The sequence below is a fragment of the Ursus arctos genome, unplaced genomic scaffold (genome assembly GCF_023065955.2).
Source record: "Ursus arctos isolate Adak ecotype North America unplaced genomic scaffold, UrsArc2.0 scaffold_27, whole genome shotgun sequence".
NCBI lineage: Eukaryota > Metazoa > Chordata > Mammalia > Carnivora > Ursidae > Ursus > Ursus arctos.
Window position 1 is genome coordinate 24,836,310 of NW_026622952.1, and position 27,622 is coordinate 24,863,931.

Sequence of the window (27,622 nt, forward strand, 5' to 3'; positions counted from 1 at the left end):
TAACTTTTCGTTTCTCAGGGATAAATGCCCAGAAGTCTAATTTCTGGGTTGAATGGTAATTGAATGTTTAGGTTTTAATGGCCAAATGATTTTCCAGAGTAGCTGAACCACTTTATGTTTCCACCAATGATGCATAAGTGATTCAGCTTCTCTGCCTCCTCACCAGCATTTATGTTGTCCATGGGTATACACGTAAACATAATGATGTATCATATTACTGGCTGTGCTCATAGGGATTGAACAATTTCCTAATGGCTAGTGATTGTGAATATCTTTTATGTGATTATTTATCATCTGTATATTCTCTGCAGTGAAATGTTTCTTTATGCCTTTTGCCCATTTTTAGTTGGATTATTTCTTTTTCCATCTTGAGCATTCTTTATGTATTTTAGATACTAGTCCTTTGTCGGATATATGGCTTCCAAAAAAATTTTCCCAATATGTAGCTCATCTACTCAACCTCTTAACAAAATCTTTCACAGAGGAAAGGTTTTAACTGCGATGATGTCTAATTTATCAATGTTTGCTCTTATGGATCCTACTTTGTTTCCATGTCTAACTACAGACTCCTTGCCCTGCCCTAAATGCAGAAGATTTTCTAAAACGTTTAGAGTTTTACCTTTTATATGGAAAGCTGTGATCTGTTGTGAAATCATTTTCATACAAGATGTGAGACTTAGGTCAAGACCCCCATTTTTTATCTCCTATATATTTCTCCAACACCGCGTGTTGCTTTTGAAATACACAGGGAGAGAGATTTATTTCCTATGCACTTAAGCAATCATCAGCCCCCCTCTTTGAAGGGGGTAGGTCTCAGTAGACTTCATGTCTCTGATCATTGAAGAACTTTGACATTTTCAGAAATTAAAGGAAGTAGGTTGAGTATCAGGTGGCATTTTGTAGAATTCAGACCCACTTTCTTTAATTTAGAGTCCAGACTTGAGTGGATGCACCCCCAACAGATGAATTAAGGTTTCTGTTTCTGTGTATTTTTTAAACCTTTTTCAGCCAAATTCTGACTGCTGGTTAGTGTTTATCGTATGAAACACAAAGTCCGTGATCCTTAAGAAGATTTCTCCATTCATGACTAGGCTCGAACCTAAAAGAGAAACTTTCAGAAAGATGATAAACTTATTTATGTGCATAAAAAGTTGAGTTCATTAAGAATTTAAATCAGTTTTCTTAACTCAAGAACATGAGGATTAATGAGATAAAGCCTATTACTTTCTTAATGATCAATAGAAGGGTAAGGAAAAGGCCATATGAATGCAGAGTCATTACATGATTGTTGTCTATACCAGGGGCCAGCAAACATTCTCTGAAAAGAGGGAGATAGTAAGTATTTCAGGTTTTGCAGGTCACAGATAGTCCAAGCTACACTTATTCAGCCCTGCTTTTGTGATCTGAAAGCAGCCATAGACAGTACGTTAATGAATGGTCATGGCCTGGCCGTGTTCCCATAAAATTATATTCACAAACACAATTTGAATTCCCTGTGTCATGAAATACTATTTTTCTTTTGATCTTTTTCAACCATTTAAAGATGTAAAAAACATTCTTAGCTTGCCAGCCCTACCAAAACAGGTGTTGGGCCAGATTTGGACCTCAGGCTGTAGTTTTATCAACTGCTGTTGGAAACCATTAAAAGCAAAGTTAGTGCTTTAATATTAGCCTCACCAGTTCAATAAATTTAGGGGTGAGATAGAAACTCCAGTATCTCACCCATGCACACATTGAAGTTGCAAGTATGCTTTTTTGATGTCCAAGGAGAAAAGACAAATTATGTTTAATTGATCACTGTAATTGGTTTGTAAACTCATCGAAAAGTAAATAACTTCTTACGACAAAGCAAATATAATACCATAATACTCAGAAGTCTAATCCTAAATACATAAAAACTATTACATGTTAATTCATTAATTCAGTCGACCAACCAGGCAGCATCACTGAGTGTCTGTAATATGCCCGAACTGTTCTAACCGTTGGGTCTGATTGAGAGAATGAAACTCGGTTTTGCAGAGCTCACATTCCTGCTGAAAATCTCTGAATTTCAGTAGAACTTGTAAATTCGCACATGTACTCCATTTTGTAATCAGGAGATTAAGAATGAACAAATAACTCAGAACATGGAATCATTCTAGTGAACACTTGGAAAATAGGAGTGCACACTAATACATGTGTTTTCACTGACTATGGCTGTGGCATGCAGAGTGAGAGTTCATCTAGTCCTATAAGCCATGGTTGATTAACACATCATCCTCCATGTACCAGGAATGTTCCCTCCTGGGTCCCAGGGGTTCCAGAGCCTGGCCCACATAAGAACTAACCCCCCACCCCACGTTCCCTAATTGGAATCTGCATGGTTTCCATCACGCTCCCTACCCTTTATTCCTCCTCTTAGAGACCCTTGTCTGTTCCCTTGAGCATCGCCTTTGCCTAGACTCGAACCTGGAGTAGTTTTCAGCGATTTGTATTTTACTTTAGAGTGAGAGTGTGAGGCTTCCTGGGGAAAACCTGGCTTATCTCCTGTCCTGCACGCAGTCCATCCCAAACCCTCCAGGGACCTGTCTGTAAGCTGTGTTGAGAGTCAGATGCCTGTCGGTGCACTCCCCACCCCACCTACTCCTTGCCTCCTAACTGGTCTCACTGGTTCTTCTGGGCCACCCTCCTTCCACCGTCCATTCTGAGCACAGCAGCCACATTAGGCCTTTACAATGTAAGTTGCATGTTCCACTGCTGCGCTCAGAACCCTACAAGGACTCAGCATCAAGCCCTGAGGCCCTGCCAGCTGCCTCCACCTCCCCTTACCTGCTGGAATTCTTTCTTGCCTCATTGCTTCTGGCCTCTCCCCACTTCTTTCCCACCTCCCCCACCCACCACCCTTCCAGATCTCCATGCCGCTCTGGGAAGGTGCTCAGCCAACTGGGGTTCAGGGTCTTTGATGGGCTTAGCCAGGTGCCTGTGTGAGCAGCCTCTTCACCATCTCTGCTCCAACATCATCATCTGTGGGGAAGCTTCCAACCTATTTAAATTGTAGCCGAGCCCCTCCCTCAACAGTCCTGCTGTTCTTCAGCCAGGCTCTCCCATGTACTAGCTCCCCAGCATGTAGCATCTTTTACTTTACTTCTCTTCCTATCAACTCCTCCCACAGTAATCGGAGCTTTACAAAGGGAGGGGCCCTAACCAAATTCTCTACTGATGGGGTCCAAGTGTTGAGAACATTACCTGACACATAGCAGGCACTGGATAAGGATTTTGAATGAGTGAATAAATGAACCAATGAAAATGTACCCCACCCCAATTTTTTTGTTTTGTTTTCTATTAGCAATTTACTGAGTTTGGGGTAATGCAGGCATGTTCTTACTTAACTCGTTATTTTTGCATTTGGGAATTCTTTGGCTGAGATTTGAAAAAGCTCTACCATCACATAATATTCTTGCATAGGAAAAAGCAAAATGAAATAATACACCTGTCAATCTGGATGTTACTACATGAAAAAGATGCTTTTGATTAAATACCACAGCAGGCTGTCCTTTTCCTAAGATAGGCATTTCATCACACAGATGTGGGAGGCAGCTGCTCTGGTGGCTTCAGGGTCGTGCTCCCGAAGTGTTCTTGGCAGGCTCTTGTGGGGAGGTTAGCAGGAAGAGCGAGGGGAAGGAGGGAGACAGTGCTGATGGTGATTTCAGCTGGTTCCTGCTCCCGATCAGAGGATCAGACTCCCCGGTGATTTCGCCTTTCTCCTCGTCCTGGTTCGGAGAGGAAACACTCTTAAGAACAGAGATTTCCTTCCATTTCTCTTACAAAAGGGTAACTTCTACTCTGATTTGAGATCTTCTCTTGTGTCTGCTATCTCTCAGACAGTCCGCTCAAAGTAAACCTATGCCAGAAAGGGGTGTTTTGGGATGGCCTATTCTACTACCCTTCAGTGACATTTACAAAGACGGAAAAATAGCAAATGCATAGTTAATTAATTAATCAAGGAATTAATTAATCAAACCCATGCTCTGTTTCACAAAGGCATGATACTAATGTGCCCACTTTCCTCCTGAGATGATTTTCAGAAACACATTCCTGTTCTTCATTGGCACCAAATCCAGAATCCCCCTCTGAGGGATTCTCAGCTCTCCCCTGAAATAGCTAGGAAATGAAGCAGGGGTCTCCACATTTGGAAAAGGAGTTTTCTTGCTTCTGAACAGCTGGAGTGGGCAGAGCTGAAAGTCTGTCCCTGGGACGGCTGAGGCCTCAAGCCACTCGGTCATGCCTTCTGTACGGGCAGTTGAAGACCAGACCTGCCTTCCTCCATGGCTGTGATGCTCTGAGGGTGTCTGGAGCCTGTTTGCCCACCTCTTCTTCTTAATATCCTGCTACCAGCCTTTGGTCCCCAGACAACAGTCATTCATCAGTTCTCGCCTCAGGTTCCTAAAAGGCCCAGATCTCAGCCACTGTCCGTGCTGAATCAACCCTCCTCACACATGCTGCTGGCCTGGCTGCCCTGCCTCCGCGATTTGCATTTGGGGGGCTGACTTGGAGCAGCAAAGTCTGAGCTCCTGGGCACATCTCCCTAGAAAGGGCTTTCCCCAAATATACAGACGTAGTGAAGAGAAGGGCCATATGCACCCCAATGTTCATAGCAGCATTGTCCACAATAGCTAAATCATGGAAGGAGCCCAGATGCCCTTCAACAGATGACTGGATTAAGAATCTGTGGTCCATATATACAATGGAATATTACTCAGCTATCAGAAAAAACGAGTTCTCAACATTTGCTGCAACATGGACGGCACTGGAGGAGATAATGCTAAGTGAAATAAGTCAAGCAGAGAAAGACAATTATCATATGATTTCTCTCATCTATGGAACATAAGAACTAGGAAGATCGGTAGGGGAAGAAAGGGATAAAGAAAGGGGGGGTAATCAGAAGGCGGAATGAAGAATGAGAGACTATAGACTCTGGGGAAGAAACTGAGGGCTTCAGAGGGGAGGGGGGTGGGGGAATGGGATAGACTGGTGATGGGTAGTAAGGAGGGCACGTATTGCATTGTGCACTGGGTGTTATACACAACTAATGAATCATTGAACTTTGCATCAGAAACCAGGGATGTACTGTATGGTGACTAACATAATATAATAAAAAAACATTAAAAAAAAATAAAAGAAAGGGCTTTCCTGCACCATGCTGGAATTTACTGCCCACCTCCGCAAGGAGACTTCTGCAAACTCATTGCCCCTCACCTGGGTGACCTACAGGCTATTGGGAGACATCCTCCCACCAAAACAAAGGAGACTTTCCCCTGCCCCCCCCCCCAGGATGGGGCACCCCACATTTACGTGACTAAGAGGACCACCCAAGAGAGACCATCCCTGGTTCCAAAATGATTTCAGCTGATGCCTGCAAAGTAAAAGAAAGAGCTAATCAGGCTGCCCCCTCAAAAAAAAACCCAGCCTCACTGGGCACCCCATATAGTCCCTACCTAACCAATAGCCTATTACATATTGTAAAGGGCATTTCACATGTAATAGCTTTCCTTACTAGGTTGAACGATACAGGTTAATCTTTATATGCAGGTTATGTCTGTATTGGATACATCTGCTTCAGTATACAGACTGTCTTGGTGCTGCTGTGTGCATTTTTCTATAGGCATGGTTATCATTGTATCTATTGAGGTGTGCTACAAAGGGGTGTTTTAAAACAACGTACTTATGGTAAGCAAACTTTTACTTCTATAAACTAATAGTCAATAAACATTTTTAAGTGATTTTTAAAAATCATGCGGGGGGGGGGGGCACCTGGGTGGCTCAGTCGGTTAAGTGTCTGCTTTCAGTTCAGGTCATGATCTCAGGGTCCTGGGATCGAGCCCTGCATTGGGCTTCTGCTCAGTGGAGAGCCTGCTTCTCCCTCTTCCCTCTGCCCCTCCCCCTGCTCGTGCTTTCTCATTCGCTCTCTCTCTCAAATAAGTAAATAAAACCTTAAAAAAAAACATGCAAGGAGGACTTTATGCATTTAATAGGACATGGCCCAAATTCTTAATTTTTGTTTTGTTAGAAAAAAACATAACTTTGTATGTAATGTAAAAATATATATTCTAAATATATATACACATACACATATATATTCTAAATATATATACATATATATATATATATATATATATATATATATATATATATATATGTTTTCTTCAGTGTCAAAAATTACTTAATCTAACTGGAAGGAAATTTAGATCCATTGCAGGTTCTCATTATGTCATAGTTCTTTTCTGCCTATACTATTAGAAACAAAAATGTGCTTTATTTTTACATTAAGTGGAGCACATGTTTTGGATGTCTCAAGTTGACTGGAATGGTCCTGAATTCCCGTGGACAAGGAGTGGAGATGTCCCTTAGATTCTATGGGGCCTGTGGAAAGTGTCTTTTTGACCTAAAGTATTCCAGAGAACCCCTCGGGAAATTGAAAAGCTCAATATTCATCACCTCAGAAACACCACCTTCTTTTTCTAAGGTAATAGAAGGATAAGGTTGATGTCACTAAAAGTATTGTTTCTTTTTTTTTATGGTGAGAAAATAGATTCAGAGTCACCAAAATTCCATTTAGAGAGAAAGTATTTAAGAGAAAAATGAGTCAAAGCTCTGTTGTGGCACATAACACAATACAATCATGAAAAAGAAGTGAGCGTATGGTTCATCAATAACTTCGTATGACCCTGAAGGTGGAGAAGCAATTTCTGACCCCATCACAATGTCTTTGGTTGGGGGCTTTCATATTAGTTTCCGGATGAGCCTTGTTGCCTTTACCAGGAAACATGTTTCCACAATTCATAACTAGAAGAAAATAAAATGGCATTTATTTCAAAGACCCAAGTAATATATTTCCCCCTGCATTGTTTAAAATTGTTGTCTTTGTTTCACCTCAAGTGTTCTCATTGCTTTTTTAATCCAATCTAGATAACCCTGGCAACTTTTTATTTTTATTTCATAATTCTAGAAGGAAAGAGTAAAAGTTCGGGGTTCATTTCAATTCGACTAAGATGTCATGGTTGATTTATTGCTGATTTCAAATAAACTTTGAAGATACACAAGAAAATAAATACATCCTTTCTAAGGACAGAGAAAGAGCCATTTTATGACAACTCACATTTTCATATACTTAGCTTATTATGTGGATGCAATATTTCTATTTATTAGACAACGTGAACTTCACAAGCATATAACTTTTAATGGCGTGTTCTAGTCTTATTCTAGATATTCCAAATGAAAATTTGGTTTAAAAGTTGAAAACATAGGCACACCTGGGTGTCTCAGTTGTTTAAGCGTTTGCCTTCGGCTCAGGTCATGATCTCAGGGTGCTGGGGTTGAGCTCCATGTTGGGCTCCCTGTTCAGTGGAGAGCCTGCTTCTCCCTCTCCCTCTGCCTCTTCCCTCTGCTCATATTCTCTCTCTCTTTCACTCTCTCTCTCACTGCCTCTCTCTCTCTCAAATAAATAAATAAAATATTTTTTTAAGTAGTAAATGTGCTTGTAAGACTGAATTGGACATCAAAACATTGAATGACACATAACCATTAGTGCAAGCCAGTGTTTCATATCCTGGTATTCTGTTGCTCTTTATTTGGAAGAATTGAAGAGATTTGTTGAGAAAAATTTGCTCTGTTATTACATAAATTTGGAAACACCAGATTAAACTATTTTTTAATAGGTTTCTTTACTGTAGAATTTCTCTGAACCTTTAATCCCTGGTGCACAACATGAATCTACGGGAGGGAAATAGAGTAGACAGTATTTGTCGATCTTGTTTGACCAAATACCTGTTGATAACCTACGGAAGTTTTCTATGGACCACTTATTTTTGCCAGGCTGATATATCCGTTGAAATTCTTATTCATGCACAAAATCTGTGCACCTTTGAATTAAAGCTTCTTTATTGGGCAATATGTGTTTTTGAAACAAATTTGGAAAGAGAAGTAATTAAAACATATCTTTGTTTTAAAAATAACGGTGAGGGGCGCCTGGATGGCTCAGTCAGTTGAGCATCTGCCTTTGGCTCAGGTCATGATCCCACGGTCCTGAGATCGAGTCCCATGTCGGGCTCCTGCTTAGCACAGAGCCTGCTTCTCCCTCTCCTTCTGCCCTTCTTTCTCACTGGTGCTCTTTCTCTCTATTTTTTTTTCTTTCTCTCTCTCAAATAAATGCATAAAATCTTTAAAAAATAACAAATAAAAATTACATGAGACTCATCCATGATCTCCTTGGATTTTCTTTTAAACTTTTATTTTAAATTATTTTCATAGCATATAAACTGTGGCAGAAATGTTAGTTGGAATTGCATATGTAGTTATACATGCAGCCATTTGCTTGAGGAGAAGATGATGTTTCTTTTGAGGATATGCAATTCAGTCCAAAGGAGAACTTTGTAAATGTACAATAGAATTTGCTTATGTTTTTTGTTTGTTTGTTTGTTTGTGTTTTCTGAAACCCAGCAACATCTCAGCGGAGGTAGAAGACAAGTAAATCTTAGATTCTTTAGGAACGTTACTCAAATGGTAAACGCAAGATTGCTTATAAAACACTAGCTCGGTGAAACTACCATTTTGTTGCCTAAATTGTGACTACAATGGATTATGATTCTGGTGACTGAATTCTGTAATTGCTATTCTATATTATACAAATTTGTGGCTTATGCGTGCAATGCTCCTGACTTCCTAACTAAAAGCTTTGCATCCTGAAGTCTAGCCTGCATTCCAGTCTTTTGGGGTGATGTGCTTGCTTTCTGCCCTGCCTTCTAACCTTTGTAGCTGATAGTGATATGACATTTCCTGCTCTCTCCCCATTGGAAAAATCTGTGAAGCTTGAACACTCCCTCTCCTCTTGGTATTTACTGGGAACCATACTTTCCAGTGAGATTCTCCTGCCCTAAACACCAGAAGCAATCATAACAATGCTGAGTATGACAGGCGTGATATGCCAGACGTCATGCTGTGGGATTGAGGAATAACTGTAATTGAGGGGCTTCCATGCCTAGCATTATAGTAAAAGAGGTACATTGATAATGCATTAACTGAAAATATGTTAAAGATGCTGAATAAAATTGTTGTTGGTCTTTATAGATATATCACTGAGCCTGCAAGAAAATAAGGAATCCTTTGAGTTCCCAGAATCTTGTGAAACATGGAGAAGTTATGGAGCTCAGAACGGGACTTTGTCTTGACAGCATCAGTTGGTTGATCCCAGTGACCCTGAACTTCCATTTTGAGAGTACGATGGGCTAAGGGACTACGAAGCAAATTTGAAGATTTTTCCAATATTGGAAATATAATTGGATACCCTCATATACAGCTAGAACTCAAGGGGGGGGGTTACTGTCAGTATAAGAGAGAGTAGAGATATTGTAGATAGATGATAGACAGATGATAGATAGATAGATAGATGATAGATAGATAGATAGATAGATAGATAGATAGATAGATAGATGATAGATGGATAGATGGCTATAAGGGTATAGGCACAGATATAGATATCCATGATATAGAACTCATAACCACAGGCAGGTGTCAAACGAGCTTCTAAGTGAATTCCCACCATCTTTGTGGTCAAAAATACAGCACATTCCCATAAATGAGAATTTACTTTAAAAGGTAGAAGGTTCCTAGTGTTCCAGGCACGTGGTAAAATCAAATATGAATCCAATCTGGATGAATGTAGCTTTAGAGTAAACTACAGAGAATTAGTAGAGGTGAAGCCCCCAAAACAGAAGTGCAAATTCAAAACTCAGAAACACTAGTTTCCATGAGGCATTGGAATTATTATCAGATCAGAAAGAGTGTAAAAAATAATAGAAAAACAAAGTGAGAGGTGGCAAAATTCCAGATTTCAAAATACGCCACAGAGCTGTAGTAATCAAAACAGTATGGTACTGACACAAAAATAAACAAATAGATCAAGAGAACACGATAGAAAACCCATAAATAAACTCATGTGTTTATAGTCAAATAATCTTCTTTTTTTTTTTGTAAAGATTTTATTTATTTGTTTGAGAAAGAGAGAGAGAGAATAAGCAGGGGAAGGGGCAGAGGGACAAGAAGACTCCTTGCTGAGCAGGGAGGCCAACATGGGGCTCCATCCCAGGACCCTGAGTTCATGACCCGAGCTGAAGGCAGATGCTTAACTGACTAAGCCATCCAGGTGCCCCTCAAATAATCTTTGACAAAAGAGGCAAGAACATACAATGAGGAAATGACAGCCTCTTCAATAAATGACGTTGGGAAGACTGGACAGCTACATGCAAAAGAATAAAACTGGACCGCTTTCTGACATCATACACAAAAATAAACTCAAACCAGAAACCTGAAACCCTAACACTCCTAGGGAAAAACAAAAAAAAAAAAAAAAAAAAAAACACGCTGTTATCTCTTGGACATTGGCCTTAGCAACCTTTCTCTAGATACATCTTCTCAGACAAGGGATACAAAAGCAAAAATAAACTATTGAGATGACACCAAAATAAAATGCTTCGGCACAGTGAAAGAGACCAGTAACAAAATGAGAAGGCAACCTGCTGAATGAGGGGCGATATTTGCAAGTGATGTATCCTGTAAAGGGTTAATATCCAAGATACATAAAGAACTTACACAACTCAACACCAGAAAAAACAAATAACCCAATTAAAAACTGTGCAGAGGAACTGAATAGACAATTTTCCAAAGAAGACATCCAATATCACGAATCATCAAGGAAATGTAAATCAAAACCACAGTAAGATATGATCTTACCCCTGTCAGAATGGCTAGAATCAAAGAGATAAGATATAATAATTTTTGGCAAGCATGTGGAGAAAAAGGCACCCTTGTCTATTGTTAGTCAGACTGTAAATGGTGCAGCCATTGTAGAAACACTTTGGAGGTTCCTCAAAAAATTAAAAATGGAAATACCATACAATCCAGTAATTCCACTAGTGGGTATTTACCCAAAGAAAACAAAAATGCTAATTTGAAAATATATATGCAATCCTATGTTTACTGCAGCTTTATTTATAATATCCAAGATACAGGAGCAACCCAAGTGTCCATTAATGGATAAAGAAGAAGTGATATATATGTATGTAAATATACATATTTACATGATATATATGTAGTGATATATATATATATGTAAAATATTACTCAGCCATAAAGAAGAATGACATCTTGCCATATGTGACAACATGGATGGATCTAGAGGGTATTAGGCCAAGTGAAATAAGTCAGACATATAAATATAGGCACCATTTGAGTTCAGTTATATATGGAATCTAAAAAACAGAACATACAAACAACAATTAAAAAAAAAAAAGACCCATAAATCAGAGAAGAAATGGATAGTTGCCAGAAGGGAGGGAACAGGGGGCTTGGACAAAATAGGTGAAGGGAAGTGGGAGGTACAGGCTTCCTGTTATGGGATGAATAAGTCATGGGGATAGAAGGTCCAGCACAGCGAACGCAGTCAGTGGTATTATAATAGTGTTGTTTGGTGACAAAGGTAGGCACACTTGTGGTGAGCACAGTATAGTGAGCGGTGTTGTCAAATCATTATGTAAAAAACAAATAAATCATAAAAAAATAAAAGAATGAAATTATAAGTAACAATATATTGCATGAATAGCCACATATATTTGAAAACAAGTGATGGCTGGTCGCAAAGCACAATGAAGGAAAGTTTAAAACTATCGCATTAAGATAATAAATCTGATGCACAGTGAAGAGCAGATGATGAAAGGAAAATACTCTCCACAATTGTCCGGAAGAGAGAACAAAGTTTAAAAATATTAAAAAATGAGAGGATGGTTAAGAAACTTGGAAGATAGAGATAGCTGTTCAATTTTAATTTGAGAAGTAGGGAACAGAGATATTCTGTAGGACGGTGACATAATCCTCACATTCGAAAACTCCAATAAATTCTAAGCAGGGTTGATAAAAGGAAGATCATGGGTAGACACAATAGAGTGGAAGTTTGAATACCAAAACCAGAGTGTGATCTCATCGTAGTTTCAGACTGTGACGTGACGTGAGAACACTGGAAGCCAGAAGAACTAGAATAATTTCTTAACAGGACTGAGGGGGGAAACGTCCCAACCAGTTATCGACCCTGAACTATGAACTCAGTAAAAACATCCTTTAGGAGTGAGGGAGAATTTAAAATATTTTGAAAGCACTGAAGTATTTTTGGACAAAACATAGTTTACCACCACAGGACTTGTTTCTATCAGCTATTGCTACGTAACAAAACACCCCAAAACATAAGCACGGTGTGTGTCGGCTGGAGCAGCTCTATTTGAGACCACGGGTCTGCACATTGACTCTGTTTTCAACTGTGGAGTAGCTTTGCTTCAAGGTCTACATCTGCAGGCTGACTGGAGGTTTTGCTTCCTGTTCCTCTTATTCTTCCAGAACCAACAAACATGCCTTTTCATGGTTAGGCCTGAAGGGTAAGAGGGTAAGCCCCTTGAACCAGCATACAGTTTTGCTGGTACTTCTATGCAATGGAAAACCATATGCAATCAAATCAATAAACCAGAGCATCAGACCTAAATGTGGATGACTCAGGAACATAATAACCAAGCCAAAAAGACAGGCTCAGAAGAAACTGTAACATATGATTCCATTTATGTGAGCTCAAAAGGGAGCCTACCCATGCAGCTACTATTGGAATGCATTATGGTACATAATAGTTACCAGTTACATAATAGTTACCAATACATTTATGGTAACTATCAAGAAAAGCAAAGGAATGACCACCATGAAATTCAGAATAGTGATTTCATCCAGAGTGGAGGGAGGGAGGGAGTGAGGTAGGGAAGTGAAGGCATCGGTAGGTATTATCGATATTGCTCTATAGTAATATTCTATTTTTTAATCTGAGTGGTATATAAATGTTTACTCTTTGTTGTTAATGGTGTTCTGGATCTACATGGTTGTATATTTCAATACATAATAAAAGCCAATTAGAGAAGAATAGTGAATGGGTAAGGCAGCCTCAGTCTTCAATTAGCTTAGAGAACAGTAGGGAGAGAGTCAGGTTTGCAAGATATCACACATCATGTTCACAACAGATTTAATGAGTTAGATAGTTTCATTTGTTCTCATTAGTTACCTGAAGGTTAGGGAGCTTAAGTGAGCTGAGTCCCGTGGAGCGAGGCTGGGATCGGAAGCAAGTCTGACCGCTCTCGGGGTCCTCAGCGTTCATACCTTTATTTCTGTCTGCACAGTTGAACCATTTCCTTTTGACCTGGATTCTTTGTTCAGCCTTAGGTTAAACATCCCTAAAGAACACAGAGCAGGTCCTGTACTTTTTTGTATCTCCTAATTTTTATTTAAAGATTTTCTGTCTAGCCAAATGCGTAACAATGCCCTAGGATTTCCCAAACCAAACCAAATAAGAAAACCAACACTAAGAAATCAAAGCCCACGCATGACCAATGGTACATCTGCAAACATTAGGACGGACAGCATGGTGGCGTGCCATGGGGCAATCGCTGTTTCCTTTCATCTTTCTCTCTCAGCAAACAGGTGTTACGTGTCCTGGAGCATGCCACAAGAAAAGCTAGCTTTCTATCACAGTCCCTTCAGCACTGGAGAGGGAGAGAGCTCGCTGTTGTAGTTGAAAGTGAAAATGGAATTAAAAAAAAATTATTTTCAGCTTTGGACCCCGATGAGTGTCTTCCTAATTTTTAGTAAACATCAATTACATAAGCAGTTACAGAAATTGGAGAAAATAACCAGTACTTTTCAGGCCATTTCATTTCAGTGCAGTGTGGGAGTTAGAATTCTGGGTCAGAATCTGGGTATGAAGGTACCTTCATCGATTGGACTCAAGCGGGGCTGGTAGCTGCCTGGGTGATGTGACTGTGGATGCATCTATTATAATATGCACTCCATATGATTTCCGGAGGCTCACATTCCAGTGCTCCAGCTGTCTCCCTAAAGCTCTCTTACCAGCTTGTTTAGAGATGTTGGCATCTATTAAACTGACTTGAAATTCCTAATCTTTTATTATTTTTTTGATCCAAAAGTCATCATTTTCAGAACCTTTAAAACTACGATAACCATATAATTTATTGCCCCAATTGGAATTTTTCTGAGAGTGAAGTGGAGTTAATAATTTTACCAAGAAAATAGCACCTATGAGACTAATGATTTTCTGGTTTGAACTGACTCGAAACTTCTCTAGCTGGTTTCCATTCTAACGTCAGTTTGTCAACTTTGCTGGTTGTCACCTGGAAGGCACAGACCATAAATTTATCCTGTTCTGTCTTACTCAAGGTTCTTTGACATTGGCGTACTTTAATTAAATATTTTAAAGTTCATTAAAATATTGTTAACAAGAATATCAGAGGGGAATGTGTGTGCACGTGTGTGTATCGAGTAGAGTATGATAGTATTCCTTGACATATCCCATCATTGGTTTCATTTTCAACAAAGGTTGCTTGTACTTGTTCAAAGTAATCATAATCAAGATGCATGTTACTAAATGTATCCCTGGGAACAGAAACTCTTTCCATACATTCATTCAAAGACAGATGAGTCATGATGCCAGTCAAGAGGGCTTCCGCACCCAAGAGCTGCTACACCTATGTAAGTTTGGGGAGGGGACCCTGTTCCCATCATTTGACCTGCTGTTGTCTTTTCTTTGCAGCCTCAATTGCATCCACCTGCAATGATCCGGGTATGCCTCAGAATGGCACCCGCTATGGGGATAGTAGAGAGCCGGGGGATACCATCACCTTCCAGTGTGACCCTGGGTATCAGCTCCAAGGACAAGCTAAAATCACCTGTGTTCAGCTGAATAACCGATTCTTCTGGCAGCCGGACCCTCCTACCTGCATAGGTATTGGGCAACAGAAATTTTATATTTTGGAATGAATGCACGTTATCATGACAATTGCTCCATAAATGTGTTATTTCTCCAAAAGTATTTCTCCAGAGTTTTACATGCCCTCGAGTTCAGAGACTATATGGAAATTTTATTGTAAACCTTTCAACCTTATTTTATTAGGTGAAGTAAAGAAAGTGGTTTATTTAATGTACAGCAATTGACATTTATCTAACATTTCCTATCCTTAAAAAATCTTATAAAAATATGGGTCAGTCCAATTACAGTAATTTAAAATTCTGGGTGGTGGAAAATTCATAACCCTACTCTTGCTACTCTCGTCTTTAATATAGAAACATGCCCTTCAGCAAAACCAACTCAATAAAAAGTATTTTCTTTTTTTAGATGGTTCTTCTATAATATCGGTACATTTTAATAGAATCCTGAAAACCAGAAATTATACTGCTTTGGTCAAAATGAAGATAAAAGGAGAAACAGGCTTCTGAAATTCACTGGAATTTGATAGTTTGACCTTATGGAAAGGATATCAGTTGGTTTTGCGGACTTTAGTTTGAATAACTATCCAAGATGTTCTCATCAAAAGTATGGTTTTAGGGCAATATATATTTTTATATAAAATAGTAATTATATGTAGATTGTCCCCTCATTCAATTAAATATTTCACCGTAAATACCTATTTCATCTTATTTTTGAAAGAAACTCTGCTAAACTTTATTATTTTAATGAACTGTCACAGTTTAATTTGTACTTCTTGTGGTCTGTTTGAAAAATGTAAAATTTAATTAATCTGTGGAGAGAGGAAGTGATAATGAAATGATATGCACATAGTTAATAGGCCATTTTGCATAGGGTGAACTTGAGGGGATTCTATGATTTAAAATGGTTTTTATTGTCATATACACAGCAGTAGAGAGATTCTCAGGGGTCCTGTGGAGCTGCACTGCATGGCTCGTAACTTACCACTAAGTACTTGAAGTATGGTGAGGACGCACGGGAGCTGATGGCTCTGCTATTAACATGATCAGCCTTGTCAGGAAGCTGCCCGCGTGCATTGGGTGCTTTGTGCTGAGTTTACAGTTCATTACGTCTGTGGGCGCTGCCCTGCGTTTTATTTCAAGCCACGTCATCTCGAGACTTGCAAGATTTCCATGTGTTTCTTTTTTAAGGTAGAGTGATTGCCTATAAATGCAACATCATTTTAAACCATTGTTGTTTTTAAATTGGGAAAGACACTCCTCCCTATTTTGCACGATTTTAAACACGTGGAGGAGTATGTTCCAAACCAATGCAACTCTCCGTTAAACTCTTGAGGTTTATTTCTCAATTGACATTAATTTAGACACGTGTAAAATTTGACCATCTTCCCATCTATCATCTTTTGTTAGTTTACATCTTAGTTATATAATTTTGACCCATGGCTAGATATTTTATTAGGTGAATGATCCAGTTCTCAGAAGAGAAAATAGGCAGCATTTCCTCTGCCTTAAGCGTCAGCCCCAGGGGCAGGCTCAAATCACTTGCAGGCAACTGGATACCAATTATGTGGACAGCCAGGCCTACACACGTAGATATTATGTAACAGAAAAATAGAAAATGTGTATTTGGGAATAAATTAATGTTATCTTTTCATTGCATTGTAAACATTTCATTCCCCCCAGAAATGAGGCTTATGTCCTCTGTAAGAAACCCATCCGTTAGGGCACCAGCTGATCAGGTCTTAGCACCCATGTAAATTCTGTTCTGACTTAAGACAGTAATTTTACTTTTTAAGCTTTTTCCTTATTAAAAAATAATACATGTTCAGTTAAGAGAAAAAAGGGGGAAAAAGCTGTCCTCTTTCTACCTGGAGGCAAATACTATTAACATAGACATGCATAAATAAGATTCATAGTTATTTTATGTATGTCTAATCTATTTTTTAAAATGTTTTTAAGTGACGGCATCCTGCTAATTTTGTAAATTGCACTTTGACTTACGAGTACAAAATCAGCATCTTGTGCTACTGTGTACTCTCTGCTGGTCTTTCATGACTGCACAGTATCCCGGTGGATTGGCCAACACCGAACACACGATCCCTTCTTCCACCTAGATGGCCTCCACCTCCGCTCTGCTATGAAGGTTGTAGAAATGAACCCTCTTGTTGCAAAACGCATCCACAATTATTTATACATGATGTACTTCTACAAATGTACGTGTTTCCAGGGCTTTTAAAACATTTTTCAAAACTCAAAAAGGTTGCACCAATTTACATTACCAACAGAGCCATGAGTGAGTGTTTATTTTCCCTGGAGGAGGAAAAAAAAAAAAAAACACTGTACATATTTTTAATCTCATAATTTGATAAGGGCAGAAAGTGATGATTCTTTGATGTTTTCATAGGCATTTTAAATTAATAGTGAGGTTGAATGGTTTTTTATTTCGTATTCTTCTTGGCCGTTTGAATTTGTTCTTTCCTGATTGGCCTACTAATTTATTTTCCTCCTTTTATTATTACCAGTGTTTTCCCTCCTGTTTCTGGTTCTTTCTCTCTCTTTTCTGGAATCCCTTAACCTCTCACCTGTTGGTGTGTTATTCATATTTCCACCACCTCATCATTTCCTGCTGATTTCCTGTGGATTGTTTGGGTAGCTCCCTTTCTCCACTTCCCAAAAGTCTCCAATGGTGGTGGCACCTCCTTTTGGGGTTTTCAGCTGAGTCCAAAGGACTTGCCTCCAGACCAGAGGACATTCACCACTTTCCAGTTCTGAGTGACACATCCCTCGGAGTCTCCATAATCCCCACTCACCACTTTGCAGCTCTGAGTGACACATCCCTCAGAGTCTCCATAATCCCCACTCACCACTTTGCCTCTCTGAGTAACAGATCCCTCAGAGTCTCTGTAATCCCCACTCACCACTTTCTAGTTGTGAGTGACACATCCCTCAGAGTCTCCATAATCCCCACTCACCACTTTGCAGCTCTGAGTGACAGATCCCTCAGAGTCTCTGTAATCCCCACTCACCACTTTCTAGTTGTGAGTGACACATCCCTCAGAGTCTCCATAATCCCCACTCACCACTTTGCAGCTCTGAGTGACAGATCCCTCAGAGTCTCCGTAATCCCCACTCACCACTTTCTAGTTGTGAGTGACACATCTCTCAAAGTCTCCATAATCCCCACTCACCACTTTCCGGTTCTGAGTGACACATCCCTCCGAGTCTCCATAATCGCCATTTTCTTATATAGCTTGCAATCCCTTTTCTCCAAGTCCAAGTTGTAAAGAACTCTGAAAAGCAAGAATTTACCCTAAGTTCACACAACTTCCTTTTGTGTCCACACCTTGCCCTGATCGACAGGGTGGTTATTTCAAGACTAGTCATGTTGTTTAATGGCATGAACATGGAAACGTTTTGATGGAGAAATGTGGCTGTGTCTCATTGAAGAGTACTGCCTCATGCCATGAGGGAGGAAGGCGTGGCTGTGTATATAAAGGAGAGGATCCTACGGATTTTGAATAAGGCACGATGGATTGATAGGAATTTGTGGTTTTCATCTCTGTGTCCCTTCTCTCCGGAGAATTCCCTGGAGTGGCTGAGTCACATTTTGTACTAAATCCTAATGCTATCCAAAATCTTTTGCAAACTTTCAAATTAAAACCTAATGAAGCTAAAATGAAGAATGCCTGACCCAAAGAGAGAACAAACACAGCAAGGCAGTGCTACTTAATTCACCTGGAAGCTCTCAGATAACCTCATTTAGAAAGGCCTCCTTGGATCTGTTCGGGATAAGACCGGAATGCCCCCTTGTTTTGCTTTAATCAGTACCTGGTGTCATCCGCAAATTCTTCCTTCTGGCAACACCCTGGTAGCCAGTGGCCTGAATCTGTCATTCTTCATCTCGCAAACCCTGCGTGCAGTGGAATGTCCTCAGACCCAGCAATACCTTACGTGCTCCACGTCCTGCCACCTGCCTCCACCCGTGTCCGAGCTCTCCACCTGATTCTGCGAGAGGCCGCCTCCTGGGGGCGCTGATTAGACAGTGGTCTCAGCGGAGTTTATTAAAATCAAACCGCATGCTGGGGGAAATGTGGGTTCACCGTTTTTGTGGAAACTATATCGTATTACTCTTGAGTGTATGTCTGAATTCATTACAGATATTTCCTATGATACTATGTAGAGTTTGCCTTAAATGAGACTGAAATTTTAACAGAAAGTACTGGAATGTGTTATATTTTTTCTTATGGAAAATGGAGTTTTCAGGAACGTTAAATGAGTATTTAAAGACACAGCCAACACAGAAAAGTAGAATGCATGTACCTTCATCTGATTTCCAAAAAAAGTCATTTGTGTGTGTGTGTGTGTGTGTGTGTGTAAAAATTACCAATGAGGGTATTTCTTTCTCTGCTTACCTTTTTTTTCCCTAAATGCATATATGGTCAATGATGTGAAATAAAATATCTAGTTTAGATGGAACATTAGAATTTAGTTGGGCTGATTTCTTAAAACAACATGGTGACAAACCACAGTATCTCCTGCACACACCTGAAATGTATATATTTGTGAATTTTGCAGTGTGTTCACACCTTCCACATGATAGAAGATTTAACAGAAATCCTATGTATTAAGTGAACCATCCTAATTTTGAGGTTTAAGAATGAAAATTGGCTTGCCTATTAACACCGCTGAACTTCATAATTGCCGTCTTCCTAATATAAATATAAACCCAGGTAATTAAAAAGTGGTCGGTAAAAAAAAAAAAAAAGATTGATCGGCATCATCTAAAGTACTTCCTTCTGATCGTAACATACTGGCTACTATGATCACATAATATTTTTAGGATTCATGTCCTAGCTCAGTCTCTTACTAGTTCCCTTATTCCCAGATGTCACTTAAACTTTACGTTAGTTTTGTCATTTCTGAATTGTGTCCCAAACCTTGCACATATCAGAGGATGCTGAGAAATATGTGGAATAACATGTATTTGTTTACTCGATGAGTATTTCCTGAATACTTGATCAAAAATTATGCCAGGCAAGAGTGAAACACAACTGAACAGGAAATATGCCTTCTAGAGAAAGTCAGCAATGACCTTGTGAACCAGAAAGGACAGAAGAATAAGCAGGACCATAGAATGATGTTCATGGGGATTTCTTTCCCCTTCCCAAGTGTTTGTGTGTGTGTGTGTTGTATGCGTGCTAGGACTATGGGAGAGTGAAGTAATCTGTAAAGCTTAAAATTATAGCAAGTCAAGTGTATTTGCCAGCAGTTGAAAATCCTCCCTAAAAACAGGGTGGGACGTTACATAAAAATCATGAAAAGTCCATGAAAAATGTACAGCCTTCCTGGGTCTTAAATTTTCACCTGGAAAATTGTTTAATACCCCAACACAGAGTGAGTGTCCTTATTGAATTCTGTGGTGCCCTATCTCACCCTGACTAGCATTGTTCCTCTTTTGTGACAGCTGCGTGTGGAGGGAATCTGACCGGCCCGGCAGGTGTCATTTTGTCACCTAACTACCCACAGCCATATCCTCCCGGCAAAGAATGTGACTGGAGAATAAAAGTGAATCCAGACTTCGTCATTGCCTTGATATTCAAAAGGTACCATCTCTTGCAGAATCCCTCTTTAGTAGCATTTTATGCGTCATTCCTATAGAATGTGTTAAGTGTCATACCTAAAAATTACTTTGCACATCCCTTCAAGGAGTGCCCAGTTTAACATTGAATGAAACCCTTCGATCTTGTTCTAATAGACACTACATCAGGCTGCAAAATGACACAAATGGAAATATATTATTGTGCTGTCGAGCACTCTACTTGTATTAGGACACACATGACATAGCAAGAATTACTTTTAAATACTATCTTGCATGCAGTATGTTCCACATAAGAAGGCTTAATTTACAGAATAGTCACAAAAAGTAATAAAAAAGTGATATAGATGTACTTAGTATAATTTCTCATCAATGTCTCCTATTTCGCCACATGCATGACAACGAATTCATTTCCATCAGACGTCTTGTCTGACATTCCCAAAGGTAGTCCTGTTATTATCATTGAGATATCATGACTTGATAGAATTTTGAAAATGGAGGTTCCCCCAAATGTGGTTGCTGCAAAGTCTGAATTAATAGACATTATTCTTTTAAAACTTATCGCTAACTTACTCTTGCTAAACTCAATGATTAAGTTCCAAATATTATGAGTATCTTATAAATATAAACTCTATAGGACTATCATATTACTTGTATCTGGTATATGATAATTGAATTTTTTCCAAATCCCAAGATCTCCACTTTTGCATTTTGATTTTTGAGCTAAGTGAAGAGGTATTTTAAAAGGTAAGTGGTTCTATGGGCTATCTATTGACCTCTTACCTCCCCAGGGTGAAGTGGTCTAATCATATTTATTTGTCAGTTGGACACGTTTCCTTTTCTGATGTCTATGTCACCATTCCAGGCCTGGTTATGATTATCTCCTTTAACTTTCTCCTCCTGATGGGATCTGAACCAGTGTAATTTTAAATGCCCATGATGCCAAGTGTTAAGTAGTCTGATAAGCCATCGTGTCTTGAATTTACTCAAGCGGCTATAAATTGACCTCATGATGAATACTTAGAAAGCCACTCAGCTATTACACAAAACCACTGAACATTTGCTGCTATATTTTCAGATATCTTTGTGGGTTGTGTGAATGTTAACTTCTACCAGTGCTTTCCTGGAAACCAGGAGACACCACTGGTACCAGGAGATTAAAAGTAAATTAACAATTAAAGGCCTGTTAGAGAATACAGAGCCTTGTAGGTATGAGTTTCCTATCTTTCAGTGTGTCACAGTGACTAATTATCAAGGTTCCCAAAGTCCAATCCATGTGATAAGACAGAAGGCAATTTAATACAAGAACATGTTTTTTTTTTTTTTTTTTTTTTCCTACTATTTGACACACCTCTCTGGAAAAAAGTTGAAGTAGAAAATCTTCAACCTCTCTTCCACCTTTTAGATTCTTAAGTCATTAGCTGATCCAATTTCATGGAAAAATCACACACTTCTGACTTCTAAGACGTAGATAACATGTGTGTGCTCAGGTGGAAATGATTCAGAGACCTTCCAACCAGATCTACTTAGTAGCCGGAGGGGGGACCAGAAGGACTGGGTGGGGGACAAGGATGTCATCCACCCAAGCAAAGGGGGGCTGGCACTGACACGTGCTGCCCAGATGCATGGTTTCAAGAACGTGACTAAAGTCACGTGTGTGTCTATGGGGGTGGGGGTGGATGGCAGTTGGCCTTACTCACAGTAAAGATAAAGTATTACTTGACCTAGAACATTAGCTCCAAAGCTCATCCTCGTACTTGGGATGATTGGGGAGGGATGGCTTATCACAGGGCCTGTCCAGTGTGGGGCCTATGCTACTCACACACCGGGACTCAAATTAAATTTGATTTAAAAGCTGGGCCAGACTTTAGCCTATTGTTGGGGTTCATGGAACGTACAGCTAGCATAGGTAGAATTAAGAATGGATTTTACAAATGGAATCATAATGAATTACAAATTTCACTCCAGACTTTTACACATGGATTATGGTATATCCAAAGAGAGAGAGAGAGCAGTCCGAATGTTTTCCATCTGAGCCTTGACATATTTCCAGTGCTCAAAAATAATCTATCACAATAATTAGCTATGCCAATTATTGGGGTGCAGCATGACCAGATTCTAATAACATTCTTGTAAAGTATTCCAAAAAAAATTTCTTATTCTAATTAAATTCTACTTGGTTGATACAATTCCTGTTGGTGCCTTTATCCTTGCTCACACCACTCTTTTACCCCTTTTCATTTCTGATTTCAAGGAATATGTCAAACAGACTAGGAGACCTTTTACAACTTCCTTTAATAAATATGTCCAGGGACCTCCCACGGGACCCAGTGTAGCCTTGGCATAAAGTGGGATGGCATAATGCAGGGTTGGGTGCACTATGAATGTTGGGTCCTCCGTGGTGCCCACCCTTTGTCACTTCCTTCAGAACACCGTGGACAATTTCCGGAGAGAGCTTGTGTTCACGTGTCATTCCTTGAATCTCCAGAAAAACAAAGCCACTTAAATAAAGCCCATGTTGGTGATTATTAAGACTTCTGACTCTCCATCCCTATTATCCAAATACACTGCCAACTAAAAAGAGAGAGAACAGAAGGTGCTCAGAATGAGTCCTTGCTAAGGACACAAAGGCCCTGATTCAGAAATGGGAGAAGTGGAAGGCCGGTCAGAATGCATTATTTGAATACCTCTGTCTAATTTGTTGGCTTATTCTGATCTCATTGAGATCTTATCCATCTGCACTTTGTCTTTTATTGAGAGTATGTACATTTTTTAAGCTCCCAGACTATCTCATCAAAATGGCAGAGACACTGAAAGCCAAATCCCACTTGAGAGCTTTGGGGGTTATGAAGATATTTAGTACTAGGGAAGAAAGCGAGACAGAGAGAGGAGTGGAGACAGAAGGAGGGGGATGAGAAAGACAAACTTGGATGAAGTCAGTGATGGAGAAACGTGGGATGGAACAGGTGCCTACCACATTCAGCGCCATTGCAGGCCTGATTCACAGCAGCCGATTCACCCAAGCAAGTAGAAGCAATCACATTTTTTAAAGTAAAAAACAAAAACAGAAACAAAAACAAAAACTCACAAAAAAAGAATTTTTTAAACAAAACTTTAATAATACCAAAGATACATGTTTTTCATATATTCACATAAAAATCAAATATCGGTGGGAATTCTTCCCTTTTGAGCCCATTTCTTTCAAACCACATTTCATTAGCCATTTCACGAGTGAGGGGAAGAGATATTGTGTCCATGTTATTAGGGTTCATCTTATAGATATCTTCACGATCATACTACTTTGAACACAGTGGTCATTCTGTAAAACACTAACAGTATTTATCATTGATGGTTGTTATACGCACCACTATTTTGACATGTAAAGTATAGTTACATTTAACTTTTGGGTTGTTCTAATTTTTAACAAGTGTTGCATGGAAGCAAATGAACTCACTATGTGATCTCAGCAACTTTCTAGTCTGGAGGATGAGAGATATGTATTAGGTGCCTAACCTCATGAATTCTCTTTCCTTTAGTTTCAACATGGAGCCCAGCTATGATTTCCTACATATCTATGAAGGAGAGGATTCCAACAGACCTCTCCTTGGAAGTTTCCAGGGTTCTCAAGCCCCAGAAAGAATAGAGAGTAGTGGAAATAGTCTTTTTCTGGCATTTCGGAGTGATGCTTCTGTGGGCTTGTCTGGGTTCGCAATTGAATTTAAAGGTACTGTGATCAACTTAATTTGTGTGCCAAATAATTTGTATCAAGATTTTTCCATTGTAAGCCTTTATTTCTGATGTCTTGCATGTCATCTTAATACGTAAAATGCTCATATCTCTGTCATCTGTCTGGGAAAAGACAGTTTGATCTTTTCAGTGGAGAAGAAAACCCAGAGACACATTTCTACCTTAGCTGAAAGAAGATTAAAAAAAAAAAAAAAAGAATAATTTCCCCCCCAATTTATGGCCATCTAAAAATAAATTATGATTTGTGTAATGAAGGATTTGATGAGATTTAAGAATTATTTTAAGATGTGTTTTAATATCTTCTCATTCATTTCATCAGAATGACTAAGATTAAGTACATCAAAATAGCTGTTTTATCTCCATGTTTTTCCATGTGTATTAGTTATATCCCTTCCCCTGCCCTACCACCCATGGGCGCTGGTCCGATGAAGAATCTAGGGCAGGCAGACATTCCTTGCATGGTCACCAGACTGGTGTCTCCCACTTCATTAGGGATCCACCATCCCTGTTACCAAACATCCAGAGAAAATAAACAGGGACAAATTCACAAACAAAAACCACCCTAAACGAAGCATTTTACTATAGGATCCATGAAAATAATTACATACTTTCAAATCCATTTCTTGTGTGAACAAAGGAAATGCAAGGCATATTACTAAGAATTAGAGAAAAAAAGGACTTAATGAAATGTCATTTCACATTAGTGAGTGCTTTGTAAAAAAATAATGAATATATGTATATTTAAACTTTTGAGTTACTTATTACTAGCTATTAAATTGTCAAATAAAATGCAAAACACATTTCATCTCTGTTAACTCTTCACTGGACATGTATCTCTTTACATGGCTTTAAGTAGAAAATCAACGTATTTTCCTCTAAACACTAAAACCTACAAACTTACTGATTCTTATTAAAATGTACAATAGAGAAAGTTTAAACAATTCAGCGATCAGAGGAGTTCTTGTGCTTTCGGGATGGGATCTGTTAATGCTTACGAATAACTTGAAAACAGTCCTTTTGAGCATTTGCCATATTGTCAGCTAGTTTCTGTATTAAAAAGAACTCACAGAAGTGCACTTCACCATGACAACACCCATTCTATAATGAGTTTTAAATGCACGGCACTGCATCTAAATATAGACATGTACGTCTATCACGGCCTACTTCCACACCGTGTACTCTCCAGGGCATTCTAGGGTAAATGATCAATGAATAAAGATGGGAGGAAGGACATGCATCTTTTGTTTGGGTTCTTTGGGGACCAGGCTCGCCATCTATCTGGGGGCCGGCGCTCTTAATGTTTCGAGAGCTCTCCAGTAGGGGCTGTGAACAAATAAAACCAGCAGAAGACAAGGAAAGGTAGCAGGAGCTCGCTCTGCCCCAGCAAGCAAGCGCCCCTGGAGGATCAGAGAAGCAGGGCGCAGAATGTGCGCTCCAGCACAATGAGCAGTGGGAGCCATGGGCAGTCTCGCTGAGCCGCCCTCTCTGACACCTGCCTGATTCCACCCGCTTGCCTCCAGGGCGGGAACACTCAGAGGTGTCTCCTTAAGGAGAAGGGACGTGAACCACAGCGCAGCACAGCATGTTATGAAGTCATTGAGTTAGAAAATGTGACAAACTGTAAACAGAAACAGTATCTGTGATTCATCACGAAACATCCTGAGCTGACAGCCGGATAAACTGAATCAAAAGATTAAATGCAGTTCATTTGGAGAAATAGTGAAAACACTTGCCATCAGAAACCTAAATTAGTGACACCGAGCGGGTAATCATGTAAGTGGCATTTAACCAGTCAACTAAAGTAAAAGAGATTTATAGAGAAACATGATTGAAGATGCTTAGAAGGCAACAGGCATGTGTGGTAGACCCCTTCTCTGTGGTTTGCTGCCTGGGTCATGGTCTGGGTGACCGGGGTCCACCGCACCTGTCCTCAGCAGGTGCCCCTCCCCCTGAGCTACAGCCTCAAGGTCACCAGTTGCTTGATGCTCTCACCCCGTCCAGGTCATTCCCCTTACTTCCCACATGGTGGGCATTTTATCCTCGCACATCGTTACAAGAAGAAGGGTGAGGACAGGGCAATAAGATATTTAGAGAGAGAAAGAGAGATGCCACACTCACATAGCTTTTATTACAGCATATTGTTATAAGTGTTCTATTTTATTATTAGTTATTATTATTAATCTCTTAGTGTGCCTATAAGTTAAACTGTCAGGGGCATATATAGAGAACAAAACGTAGTATATGTAGGGTCTGGAGCTTTCTGCAGTTTCAGCCATTCCTGGGGTCTGGGGACACATCTCCTGAATAGGGGAGCTGCTGTGTATGGAGAAAATTTCCATGACTAGACCAGAGCTCCTATCTACTGGATGTTCAGTACGTTCTGTGGGATGGTGGTAACAACACCCAAGGGATCGACCCTTCTAGGGCCTGCAGTTTTATTTATTCATTCCTTCTTTGCTTAAAATAAATGTTCTGTGCTCTATTTGGGATTTACGCAGCTACAAAGAATTAACACAACGTCACCTACCTTTCAAAATATCCAAATCAGTTTTCAGTGAAAAGATCAGAATACTGGTCCCAACATAATACACAGGGACGGATTCCAGTAACAGCATAATAAAAGCCTGCAAAAAGGCTTTATATTATTTTACATATAATAATATGTATTATAGGTTATATGTTAACATAAATTATATATTCATATAATATACATTTATTTTTATATATGCATATATTTACATGCTTTGGTTAGAATGCAATCTACAGGGGTGCCTGGGTGGCACAGCGGTTAAGCGTCTGCCTTCGGCTCAGGGCGTGATCCCAGCGTTACGGGATCGAGCCCCACGTCAGGCTCTTCCGCTATGAGCCTGCTTCTTCCTCTCCCACTCCCCCTGCTTGTGTTCCCTCTCTCGCTGGCTGTCTCTATCTCTGTCGAATAAATAAATAAAATCTTTAAAAAAAAAAAAAAGAATGCAATCTACATAAATACATATATTACAATATAATATTATAATATACTATAATGTGATGATGTAATAATATATATAACATAATAGTATAATATAATAATGCATATTATAATATATAATAACATATTAATTAATATATAATATATTATGTATTATAATATATAATGGTATAATATAATCTATAATATTTTAGTATATATTGCATTTTAGCCAAAGTATATAAGTAAGTAAACTAGCATAATAGATTCTTATAATTAAGAATTAAGATTAAGTCAACAATTGCCAAAGAGATCTCTTTTTGGCTGATGGTGACACATCTTTATAAATATAATGAAAAGTGTGGACTAAATACAGTTAAACAGGCCTCTTTCTTTTCCTGCAAAACTTCCCAAACTCTGTGCTTTTTTCCTCTTCTAAATATCATCCATTCGTAAGAGAATGTACAGTGTAAAGATTTCAAAACTTCATTACTCAT

General features: G+C 39.3%; 1 protein-coding gene across 1 annotated transcript in view; it reads left to right on the forward strand.

The window, feature by feature from the left end:
• CSMD1 (CUB and Sushi multiple domains 1) overlaps window positions 1–27,622 on the forward strand; it is a 1,583,970-nt gene that overhangs the window by 1,302,521 nt on the left and 253,827 nt on the right. The window contains exons 27-29 of the mRNA XM_048226225.2: window positions 14,663–14,854; window positions 20,300–20,438; window positions 23,968–24,155. Coding sequence (XP_048082182.1) covers window positions 14,663–14,854; window positions 20,300–20,438; window positions 23,968–24,155 — 519 coding nt within the window. The remainder of the gene's footprint in view (window positions 1–14,662; window positions 14,855–20,299; window positions 20,439–23,967; window positions 24,156–27,622) is intronic.